Raw genomic sequence first — 12449 nt, 5'->3', positions numbered from 1 at the left:
AGAATCAGTATCATGCAAATGACCATACTGCCCAAAGTAATGTATAGATTCAATGCTATTCCCATTAAACTACCATTGACATTCTTCACAGAATTAGAAAAAAATTATTTTAAAATTCATATGGAACCAAAAAAGCTGAACCTAATTTTTAAACAGCCATAATTAGCTAGCATTTAATGAGCACTTACCTCCCAAGCAAGCAATGCATACACGGTCTATCTCATTTAGCTCTCACCAAAGCCCTGAAAAGAAGGCACTGCTTTCCCCAGTTGGGCAGATGGAGAGCTTGAAGCTCAGAGACGCTAAGTAACTTCATCTCCAGCCAATCAGCAACTGAGCGGAGGCTCTTAACCAGGCCCTCGGATTCCAGCACCTGCGCCTGGCCCTGTGTGGCTTCCAGCCACTGAAAATTCTAAACTCAGGCACATCAAAGGACAGGTCCTGGGTGAGACAGCGAGGGAGCACTTCTCCTTCCCATCCTCATTTTGAAGATTTACAGAGGCCTGAACACAGGGAGGGGCCTGAAGAACCTATAAAAGCTTGGTGAGTACCTCCCAGACTGGTCTTGTACTTCCAGGAGCTTTTGTACAGCCCACTGCCAAAACTCATTTTCCCATTTTTAAGTGTTGGCGAAAAGAAATATAGAAAAGAAAATTCTATGGCACATGAAAATTCCATGAAGTTTAAATTCCAGTGTCCATCAATAAGGTTTTGTTGACACCGTCATGCCCACTGGTTGACGTATTGGCTGTGGCTGTTTTCCTGCTACAGCTGAGTTGGCCACAAAGCCAAAAATTTACTATGCAGTCCTTTACAGAAAACGCTGGCCGGCCCCTGGCCTGGGCTGTGGTTGGTTCCTAGGGTGCGTTGGGCATCATTGCCCTCAGGACGCTCCAACACTCGCTCTGAGATAGGGTCGCTGGGCCCTGCCTTCCCACCTAGCAAAGCCCCTCAGCCTCTCTGAGTCCTCCTGCAGGAAGCCTGCCCCAGCGAGAACCCAGATGCCCTCCCTGGGTCCCCTGGGTCACTGTACTTGCCTGGGTCGCACATCAGCTAACTGCAATGCTGCAGGGCTCAGCCTGTCTTTCCAGCAGGGCCTGCCCTGCACTACTCATGTGATGAATGAATGAAGGAGCAGATGAGAGAATGAGCACTCAGAGGAGGGGCGCTCGCCTGTCCCCCCGACTCCCATGCCTTGGAGACGAGCCATCCCCAGAAGAATCCAGGGACCCCATCCCCTCCGCTTGCACCCCACCCACACCCGCTGCCTCACTTCCACGCAGACCGCTGTGCTGCTGATGCGGCAGCTCAGGACTTCTGAGTCCATGCCCCTGAGCACCAGCTCGGCCAGCCTCTGCCTGTGGCCCTCCACATGCTGCATGCACAGCCTGCAGAGGAGAGACAGTGCCAGGTCGTGGAGGCAGCCCCGCCCCTGCCTGACGTTTGCCAAGAGCTGGGCAGGGCCACATCGGTGCCTGGACCCTGCTGGCAAGATAACCCCAGACAGATGTCCTAACATCTCTGGGTTTCTCCCTCCTCTTCCTGGGGACTTGGTTGAGGTTGTCAGTGAATCAGTCAATGTCTATCTCCTTTTTACAAAGGGGACTAGAGTGAGGGCGGCTCCGGAGTGACTAGGACCCCAGAAGTAACTCCCATCCCTGGCCTGCTCTAGACCCTTTGTGGCCCTGGGGGCGAGCCCCTCCTCTCTCTGCCGTCATATCTGCTCTGAGCAGGAAGGGTTCGAATAAAAGGTTCTCATTGTCTTGCACACCACTGCCATCCTAGAGTCACAGGTTGGCGTGGCAGTTCCCCCAGAAAGAAGGCCTTCAGCCATGACCGGACCATGTCCTTGCAAGGAGCCCTTCCATCCAGCAAGGAGGTGCCTCTGCGGGTCCCCCTGCCACCCTGTGGGAGCCAGGGCCCACCTGGTCAGCAGGCTCACACCCTCCAGGAATGTCCTGCAGGAGGTCCCACACTGCCTGCTCGTCCAGGGCACGTGCCAGGTGCTGGCTCTTGACTCTCTTGAACAAGAGCTGCATGGACTTGATAGTGACCCTGAAGGGAGGTGGGAGCTTGTGATGCGCTGCCCTGCTGGGAGCGCATGGCCTGGGGAGGCTGCTGCAATCTGTGAAATGGGGCCCCAGTGCCTGCTGGGCCCAGCCCAAGGGACTGAGGGAAAGGTCCAGGGAGGGAGTGGATCTGCAAGCTCTGAAAACCACACCGTGCTTGACACACATGAGAACGGCATTTTGAGTAAGATCAGATCCCACCAGGAGGAGACAGAGGGCCCCTCACTGGAGTCCACTGGCAACTAAGAGGCAGCCTGTGGCTACACCCAGCCCAGGCCTGCTGCCTTGCACCCACCGCCCTCGAGAGCACCTTTGCAGGTTCATCTCCTCCGGCAGAGGAGTGGTGTGGACCAGCTTCCACATCTTCAAGACCGGCGGGGCGGCCTCTGGTCGGTGGCTGCTGCCAAGCTGCAGCAGGAGGGTGTGGATGAGGTCAGGGAGGAAGTCCGGGAGCTTGTCATTCTCATCCAGCTTCTGAACGAGAAGGTGGATGGTGCCCAGGGTCTGCAGAGAGAAGGTCCAGGGCGTCGGGCTCCTACCCAGAGACCCCTGAGGAGCCTTGGGGCCTGCGCCTGCAACTCACCATCAGGGGGTCCACCGCAGCCAGGTGCCAGATGTCAGCCTTGGAGGTGGCACTGATTCTGGGGCTGAGCCGTGACTGCAGCCGGCCCATCAGGCTGTGGAGCATGGTCCGGGTGAAGGGCACGTTCTCCGACACTGCCAGCCACACCTCTGCCAGGTGGCTAACCAAAGTCAGGGCACAAGGACTGTGAGTTTCCTGGCATGTGCCCTGGCAGGTAAGAATCCCTTTCAAACCCTTGGCAGCCCCCTAAGTAGGGGTTGGACTCTGGGGACTGAATCTCAGGGAGGCGGAGGGAGCCGCCAACATTTGCGTGCTTAGAACCCAGGCCCCTGACGCTACACTCAACCCCCTTTCTCTGCACGGGCTCACGGTACCTTTGGGAAAGCCATGGCCCCCACGGAAGCCCCACCTCCACTGCTAGATGACCACAGAGACCCCCACCTGTTTGATGACTGTATGGACATGTCCCACAATACCTCCTAGTGCCCAATTTGCATCAGTTGAGCTTCTGCTGCCCCACTGCCCAATCTGGGCACGGAAACACATCCTAGAAGAGGAAGAGGCCTACTTTTCCAGTTGGAGGCTCTGGCAAGCATCCCTCCCCAGGGGCCCTGGCTCTGACCAGTAACCAGTGTCCAGTGACTCTTGCTTGTGATTGAAGGGGAGATGCAGGGGTCCAAGGCCATCTCTCCTATCTGCTGTTGTCTACTCTGAACCTGTTAATCTGCTCAGAAACATTCCATTGCTCCTTGCCGACTACAACTATGGAATCTGCCCTCCCTGGCTGGTGCTAGTCCAGGGGCTTTCACGGGTAATGCTTGGACCACCATCACCAGCAGCAGCAGCAGCAGCAGCAGCTTCACCTTGGAATTTATGAGAAACACAAATTCTATGGCCCCAGCCAAGACCTGCTGAATCAAAAATTCTGGGGGTGGACTGCAGCCATCTGTGTTTTAATAAGCCCTCCAGAGGAAGTTGCTAGTGATTGGTGCATGCTAGCTCATTCTTCTTCTAGCTCCTTCATCAACAATTCTCAAGCTTGATGCATATTAAAGATGCCTCGAGGATTTTTTAAGGACCCCCAGGGACCATGTCTAAGCCCCAGGATCTGGGGTGGGACCTGGATATCCATACTGTTAAAAGTTCCCCATGAGTTCTATTGTGCCCCCAGAGTTGAGAGCCACCATCCTACTTTAAACTCCTGTTCCCCCAAAGTGTCTTGTATTACACTCTCCTAGGAAGCCCCAAGTCCAGTCGTTCTGCCTAAGCCCCGGTCAAAAGCCAAATGCCAACTTTGCACCAAGCCTTTTGATAGCTCCTTTTGTATAAACTGAGTTGCTTTTGTTAGTAGCCCCTTTTTTTGTTCTCAGATATTTTTTTGCTGATGTGTGTGTGGGTTTACCTGTAAACACAGTCCTGTTAGTCAGCTTTGACCTATAATCCCATTTGTATGTGTCTGTCTTATCTCTAAGTCCTTAAAAGGCTGGGACTAGGTCTTATGTATCTCTGTGTCCCTTCAGTACTCAGCATATCATTGTGCTTAGTTGATGTTCATGACATTTATTTTAAAATCTGCCTGTTTGATGTAGCTTAAAGTAACAGATAGTTCTGCTATGAGCCTAAGTAATGAATCTTCCCCTATAGGGGAGGTATTCTTAGAGATGACCCAAACTCTTTAAATACTAATTTTATAAATCCATAACTTCTTCCCCTTTCCCCCTCCCCACCAATGGATTGGCATCTCCAGGAAGGTAAGTCTTGGGCTTTAGATCATTTTGTACCAATGGTATCAACAAATAGTTGACTGAGCCCTTCAACTCACTCACTGAGCCTGACTCATCTTGAAGGATGCTTGCAATGCTCTTCAGTGTTATCACTGTTATTTTCCTCAAAATATCCCCAATCAATGGAAGAGCAGCCCACCCACGTGCCATAAATCCAAGGAGAAGCACCCAACTTGAAATCTGGCTGAGAATTATAGAAAAGAGTGGCTGAGGCCGACCCCCATCATCTAGGCTGGCCCATTGCCCTGGGGAGCCGCCAAGTGAGACCCCTGCTACAGAGGGAGGAGAGGAAAAAGGAGGCACAACCCCTGAAGGAACACCGAGGAATGGTCTTGAACTTTTCCCTACCCCTTGGGATGGGGTGAGGGTGGGAACCCAGCTCACCTCAGGTGCGAGAGGGCCTCCATCGCCAAGGCTCGCACTGGAGAAACCAGGTTGTCAGTCGGTTCTGCCTTGATGACCGCCTGCCCAACACAAGCAGGGGGTGGTGGCTTTTGGTGACCATGATGGCGGCAGCACTCCCCAGTGTTAGCATGAGGAAGACCTGGCACTTCCCAAAGCATCTAACACCCCACATCTCTTTCATTCTTTTTAGGGCCATTTGGCTTTTGGCATCTTAGGGGAGGCAGCAGAGTGGGAGCAGGGCCCAAAGTGGGCCTGGGCTCCCAGCTCGCGCTGCTCATCTACTTGCTGTGTGCCCCTGGGCCAGCACTTCCTCTGCCTGAGCCCAAGTTCCCTTCTCTGTAAAACAAGACCTAGAGACCCATTTTACAGGGCTGCTCCAGGCTAGCGTGAAAGTACAGGTTCAAAGCTCCTGGCCAGTGAGAGCCAAATAAATCCCATTTCCTCCTCATTGCCTTCTGTTCCACCCAATCTTGTGTCCCTTAAGGGCCACTTCCAGCACAACCCACGCAGCTTTGAGAGGCCAAGGCACTGGCAATGACATGAGTGGGGAGGCCTGGGGATTAAGGACATTGGCGGCCCCACAGGCTCCATCAGCCTTTGGACAGTGGACGTTTTCTTTGTCTTACATCCTTCTGTGCATCCTTCAGGGCTTCACTCTAAGTCCTGTTTCCAGCAGATCCCTGCCCCTAAGGCCCTCCCACGGAGAGACAGGGAAGCTACAGCCAAGCCGGCCCAGGGAATCTCTGTCTATCAGGCCTGAACCAGCTGCCCTGGGCACTGCAGGACCCAGGACAGCCAGAATCTCCCACCCTGGTTTCCAAACAGTTGACTGGCTGTGAAACTCTTTATCAGATACAAAAATCATTCTCAGAACTCCTACAGTTAGGACAAAGCAGAGCCAAGACAGGGAAGGACTTCAGAGAGCTCTGCAGATGCCCTCAGGAACTTTGAAAACCTCTCACCGCAGGGAGTTAGACCCCAAAACCAGGAACAGGACCAAGGAGGTGCCCCACCCAGCTTACCACTATAATGGTGGTAAGAGTCGTCTTCTGGGCAAAGTGAAAGTCCTCCAGGTCCTTGATGTTGTTGATGGCCTTGGTAACCTGCACAACACTCTTCATGAAAGCCATTTTGAGACAGATGTCCTGAGCCCAGAAGGGGAAAAGGAGGGAGAGAATGTTTGTGAGCAGCCCCAGAAGAATCCAAGCTGCAGCCTCTGCTCCTGGACTCCCTCTGCTCTGAAGAAAGCATTCAATGTTGAATGCTCTGAGAGATGGCCGGCCTCACTCTGTCCTTCGACCACATGAATGGAGCACCTGCCACACGGCAGGGCCACAGGCACATGGCGGGGATACGAGGTGAGGTGCAGCACCTGGATCCACACGTGATATAGTTTGGCTGTGTCCCCATTCAAATCTCAACTTGAATTGTAACTCTCAGAATTCCCATGTGTTGTGGGAGGGACCCAGCGGGAGGTAATTGAATCATGGGGGCCAGTCTCTCCCATGCTATTCTCATGGTAGCGAATAAGTCCCACAAGATCTAATGGGTTTATCAGGGGTTTCCACTTTTGCTTCTTCCTCATTTTTCTCTTGCTGCCACCATGTAAGAAATGCCTTTTGTCTCCTGCCATGATTCTGAGGCCACCCTAGTCATGTGGAACTCTAAGTCCAAGTAAACCTCTTTTTGTTCCCAGTTTCAGGTATGCCTTTAGCAGCAGCGTTAAAACGAACTAATACACCACGGAAGATGCCACCTTCCCAAGCCTCCTGAGGGCAGCAAAGCAGCTCAGGGGCCGCCTTCAGTGACCAGGGGCCCCGAGCCCTATGTGTTACCATAGAAGCAGGAGAGGTTATTGAGAAAATGATTGCTTTTACATGGATGAACCTTGAGAACATTATGATAAATGAAATAAGCCAGACACACAAGGACAACTATCATATGATTGCACTTAGATGAGGTACCTGGACTAGTCAAAGCCACACAGACAGAAAGAGTAAAGGTGGTTGCCAGGGCTGGGGGGAGAAGGGAATGGAGAGTTGGTGTTGAATGGATATAGGATTTTGGTTTTGTAAAATGAAGAATTCTGGAGACAGATGGCAGTGACATTTGCACAACAACGTGAATGTACCTCATGCCACTGAACTATACGTATACTTAAAAATGGTTGTGATGATAAACTTTATGTTATGTGTATTTTGCCATAGTTTTAAAAAATAAAAAGTTTTTGCTTTATTCTCTGTGTTTTCCCCTCCTTGCCATTCCAAGAAAATAGCCAGTCCCTTTGCATGTCTATGAAGACAACCCCACCTCTTGTTCCTTATGAAAGGGTCTGGGTCAGTGTCAGAGAGGGCCAGAGGCAAGGGCAGAGGGAGTGGGTAAGGCTGGGAAGAGGTGGGGCTCATCTTGTGGCTTCTGGAGACCCCACCCAGCACTCTGGAAGAGGGGCTATCCTCAACTCCCCCCCAGCCCCTCTGCATGACACCAAAGCACAGAGAACAGCACATTTGGGCAATGGGCTTCCCACGTGCTGGGCATCAGGTAAGATGCCTGGATGTCCCCTGGGTAGGGATGCAGGAGCCCAGAGACTGCCAGAAGGCTACTACCCACCAGCCTGGTCCAGAAGACATCCCCCTAGGCAGCAGATGGGGCTACCTGGCAGCTGCTGACATAATGGTGAATGATCTTAGCGGTGATGGGGCTGTCCATGAGGTTGAGGAGCAACTGGGGGTGGCAGTAGGAGGCCATGCAGCTATACATCACCATGAGGGCACTTTTCACTGTCTCCCGCCTCCAGGGATGGTCCTTCTACGAGGACAAAGAGAAAAAGAACCACTGGGGGCAGCAGGGGCTGCTCCAGATGCAGGTGATGGTCTCTGGCCACAAGACCAAACGATCCATCGAGTCAGCTGGCAGTGCTTCACCTGACTGTTTTCTGGGTGCCTGAAATGTTCATCGTATTTTCATGCATGCATTCATTCACTCAATGCATCTTTACTGAGCATCTACTAGACACCAGGCACTGGGCATGCAGTAATGAGCAAGACAGACTAGGGCTATAGACGCCCAGACCACACATCAGCTGTGGGGGGAGGTGCTCAAGTGAACACCCCTAAACAGAGGCTGCTTGCACACCTCATACCTTCACCTACCAGGCACCGGCTACGGGTCAGGCACACATAAGGCTGGAGATCCAGCAGGAACCGAGAGCCTCCACCTTGCCCTCACGGTGCTCACACCGTCAGAACAATCTCTGAGTGGGAGGAGATGTTAGGGGCCACCAAACCCACTGTGGATGGGGAGCAGGGGCCCCAGTGCCCTGCCAGACTGAGTAGAAATCCAGGTGTCGGGTCCTTTTTGCAGAAAAGCTGGAACGAAGCCTGGGACTCTCTCGATTTTCTTCATCCAAACCACCAGACCCCAGGGCAAGTGTTCCAGGTCAAGGGCAAAGCCTGAGGCATGGGTGATGGTTTCAGATGGTTTCCCACTAGGAGCTCAGCCAGCTGGTGGGACCATCTCCTGTGGCAGGGAGGGGCAGCCTCCAGAGGATAGGGCCATGGGCTGTCTGGGTCCAAATCCTGGCTTCACCAGTGAACCAGCCACACGCCAATGGACAAACTTCAGTGTTCTCACCCTGCAACAGTGGCTAGAGCCCCTCAATCCCAGCACCGTCCATTCACTGAGGCAGAGCTCCTAGTGTCAAGCACCCACTGAGCACTACCTGAACAGCTTCTTCAAATCCTGTGGGTCTGGGTGGGGCCTGGGACTCTACATTTCCAATCAGCACCCAGGGAGCCCCCACTGCCCGTCTGAGAACCCCACCATGAGTAGCAAGGGAATGGGACTCCGTGACAGTATCTGGGTCCTGGAAAGGCCCACCCTGCATTTTTAAGATGATCCAATAGCAAAAGCTCTGTCCAGGAGGTCTCAGAGTAAGACAATGTCTCAGCCATTTTGATGACAGGAGACTCCGTGTGAGGCAAGTTTCCTACTGAGATCTAGAAACGACTAGAGCCCAGAGCACTGTGCTAAGAGATCCCAAGACCCAGTTGTGGAGGGAAGGTGGCTTACCTGCCAAGCACTGATCTGCCAGGACTGCTCTGACTCCTGGATCCTCTCCTCGAAGTCATGAAGCACATTCAGCACCGTTTTTACCTGGCCCCGGGCACACAGGCCAAAGCACATAATCACACCCTGCAGGGAGACCCAGCCAGCCAGGGTGAGGGCAGGGGCCAGTGGGCAGAGGAGGATCCCACACACACACGTGCAAGGCACACACACATGTACACACACACACACACAAAACGCATGCAGCCACATGAACACACATGTCCCCGAGGGTCCAGAGGCATCTGGTGGACAGGAGGAGGCTGCAGGCACCCTCACCTCGCTGTCAAAGTCATTGCTGTAGTCCGTCTTGTACAGCAGCTCCAACAGCAGGACCTCCACCTTGCTGGCCTCCAGGCCTGTGGCCAAGGTGAAGCCCAAGGCCCGGTACAGAAAGCCCTGGAGAGGCAGAAGGGAGGAAGGAGCTCAGGCCTCCCCTCAGCCAGCCTTCAGGGGGTGCTGTTGTAGAGAGTTTTCTACATATTCTTCAATTTATTTTAATGTGCAGAAGATACTTGCACACACGTTTACAGCAGCACAATTCACAAGTGCAAAAATGTGGAACCAGCCCAAATGCCCATCAATCAATGAGTGGATAAAGAAACTGATATATACATACATACATATATCAGTTTATATATACATATATCAGTTCATATTATATATATATATATAATGGAATACTACTCAGCCACAAAAAAAGAATGAATTGCGGGCATTTGCAGTAACCTGGATGAGATTGGAGACTACTATTCTAAGTAACTTAGGAATGGAAAACCAAACGTCGTATGTTCTCACTCATAAGTGGGAGCTAAGCTATGAGGATGCTAAGGCATAAGAATGATACAATGGACTTTGCGGACTCAGGGGGAAAGGGTAGGAAAGGGGTGGGGGATAAAAGACTACAAATTGGGTGCAGCATATACTGCTTGGGTGATGGGTGCACCAAAATCTTGCAAATTCCCATTTATTCATGTAACCGAAGACCACCAGTTCCCCAAAAACCTATGGAAATAAAAAATTTCAAAAAAATAAATAAAATAAATGTTCAGGTTATTCTGGGAGGTCAGACTATATAAGGGCAGGCATGTTATACGTGTTAAAGGGGGAGGGGTAAGTTTGTTCAACTTCTGTGTAAGTTGAACCAATTTACACTCCCTCCAACAAACCTAAGCGCACCAATTTCTCCACCTACTCCCCAACATACGTCATGATCAGTGAGAAGTGGAACCTTCTCACTGTGATGTGTTTCTTTGATTATTAGTTGTGCTGATCATCTTTTCATATTCTCATGATCCGTTTTAATTCTTTGAATTTCTGGCTATATTCTTTTTCCCATTTTTTGGTGGGCTTTTTCTTTGTTATTTGTAAGAATTTTGTTTTATATTTGGAGACATAATAAGAGCAACCATCCATATTTCATTAAATCCTCACCACGACTCCATAAGGTAAATATTGTTTTTGGAGATGAGAAAACAAACAGGAAGTAGTAGAAGCACACAAAAAATGTTAATATCTATAAAGTTTACCTCTTTTCCCTCGTCTTTCTTGGTTTCTTTGCAAGCATATAAAGGCTATTCCATGTTAACATTATAAAAATATTCATCAATATATTCTTCTAGTTGTTCCATGGTTCTATTTTATTTTGTACACTTAAGTCTTTGATCTGTTATGGAAGAACATGTTCTTCCTTAATGTGCTTCTTTTTCACTTTCTCTATTGTATTATTTTTAGCACAAGAGGTTTTAATTTTCATGATGTCCAATTTATTTCTTTTTGTCACTTGTGCTTTTTGGTGTCATCTCTAAGAAGGCTTTGCCTAACCCAAGGTCACAAGATTTATCTTGTGTTTTTCTAGAATTTTATAATTTTAGTTCTTTTATTTAGGTCTGTGATTCGTTTTGATTCAGCTTTATGTGTGGTGTGAGGAAGATATCCAATTTCATTCTTTTGCATGTGGATTTCTAGTTATCCTAGCCCCATTTGTTGAAAAAAACTATTCTTTCCCCACTGAATTGTCTTGGCACCCTTCTTGAAAATAAATTACCCATAAATGTGAGAGTTTATTTCTGGACTCTCACTTCTATTTTATCAATCTATCCTTATGCCAGTATCTCACTGTCTTGTTTACTGCAATTGTGTAAGGAGTTTTACTGCAGTTGTGTAAGAAGTTGAAATTGAGAAGTTTGAGTCCTCCAACTTTATTCTTCTTCTCATAATTTTGTTGGCTATTCAGAGCCCCTGGTATTTCCATATAAATTTTAGGATCAATTTTAGGATCAAAAAAAAGAACTAGCTTGGATTGTGATAGGTGTCATGCTAAAACTGAAGATAAATTTGGAGAGTATCACCATTTGAACTATAGCATCTTTCAATCCATGAACATGGGGTGCTTTCTATTTATTGAGACCCTCACTGATTTCTTTCAAAAATGTTTTAGAATTTTGTAGCAATGTGGTATAGTTTTGTGTTTACAAAGAAATACACACATGTGATTGCTAACCAGAATCTGGAGGATCAACAAAACAAAGCAAAAAAATAAACCAAAACAAAACTAAAACCACCAATCCAGACCACGCTCCTCTCCTCCCAGGACCCTGTAAACAGCCACAGGTCCAGCTGATCTCACACACACGGTGTTATTCTCTCCACTCCATCACCCCTGGAGTCTACTCCCTGTCCAAACTCTCCTGTCCCTATGAAGACAAACCTTCTCCAGAGAGGGGCTGTCAAAGCTCGCAATCTGGTTGTTCAGCTCTTTGCTCAAGCGCAGGCTCCAGCTAGACCCCCGGGTCTTCTTGAGGGAGTTTCGCAGAAACTGGGGAGGCACAAGACGTTGGTGAGAAGGGCCAAAGGCCTTCATCCTTGTTCTTGCCTGGGCTCTGGGAATGCTACGTGACCTTGAGTACTGACTTGCCCTCTCGCTTCCCTTGCGCACATCTCCAGATCACTAAGTCCATAGATCCCTAATCCAGTGCTAATAATGTTCTGTGGGTCTGAGGAATGGCTGTGGCTCTGGCGGCTAGCAGAAGGGGTGTCACTCCCTGCTGCCCTCCTGGGCACCTGGCTCTCGGGATGGAAGGTTCTCTCAGTTCTCCCCTGGGGATGGACACAGCTATAGACTTTGTAACTCCCAAGTCTTCTCTGACAGAAGGAGAACATGTCCTTTAGGGGCTTCTAAACTCCTCACGTGCCCAGCCCACCAAATGCCTTTCCATCTGCTCCCATCTTTCTCCTCCTCCCAGGCCTCAGCAAACTTGTTACCCGTTTACCTGAATCAGCTTGTCTTCCCAGGCTTTCTGATCCCAAGTGAACTCAGTATGTTCTGCAGGAACACATGTATGGTCACACATGCCACTTTCTTCCACTGCTCCCCTAAGCCTGGTATTCAAGGCCCTCTATGCCCCCTTAGCGTGGCATTTGAGGCCCTCCATGGATGAACACATCACACGTTGCATTGCACCCTCACCTTCCCAAGCTGCTCAACCAGTTCTCAGGACA

General features: G+C 50.1%; 1 protein-coding gene across 1 annotated transcript in view; it reads right to left on the bottom strand.

The window, feature by feature from the left end:
• Positions 1-1024: 1024 nt before the first annotated feature.
• Positions 1025-12449, bottom strand: part of MROH2A (maestro heat like repeat family member 2A) — a 33398-nt gene continuing 21973 nt past the window's right edge. Inside the window, 13 exon segments of the mRNA XM_054678857.2 lie at positions 1025-1388; positions 1926-1955; positions 1957-2055; positions 2380-2573; positions 2653-2898; positions 3094-3199; positions 4821-4900; positions 5864-5986; positions 7497-7649; positions 8913-9035; positions 9228-9347; positions 11659-11766; positions 12221-12273. Coding sequence (XP_054534832.1) covers positions 1112-1388; positions 1926-1955; positions 1957-2055; positions 2380-2573; positions 2653-2898; positions 3094-3199; positions 4821-4900; positions 5864-5986; positions 7497-7649; positions 8913-9035; positions 9228-9347; positions 11659-11766; positions 12221-12273 — 1712 coding nt within the window. The 3' untranslated portion in view covers positions 1025-1111.

This window comes from Pan troglodytes, chromosome 13 (assembly GCF_028858775.2).
Source record: "Pan troglodytes isolate AG18354 chromosome 13, NHGRI_mPanTro3-v2.0_pri, whole genome shotgun sequence".
In the NCBI taxonomy this organism is placed as follows: Eukaryota; Metazoa; Chordata; class Mammalia; order Primates; family Hominidae; genus Pan; species Pan troglodytes.
The sequence above is the reverse complement of the archived record's forward strand: the minus strand, read 5'-3'. Positions and strand labels throughout refer to the sequence as shown.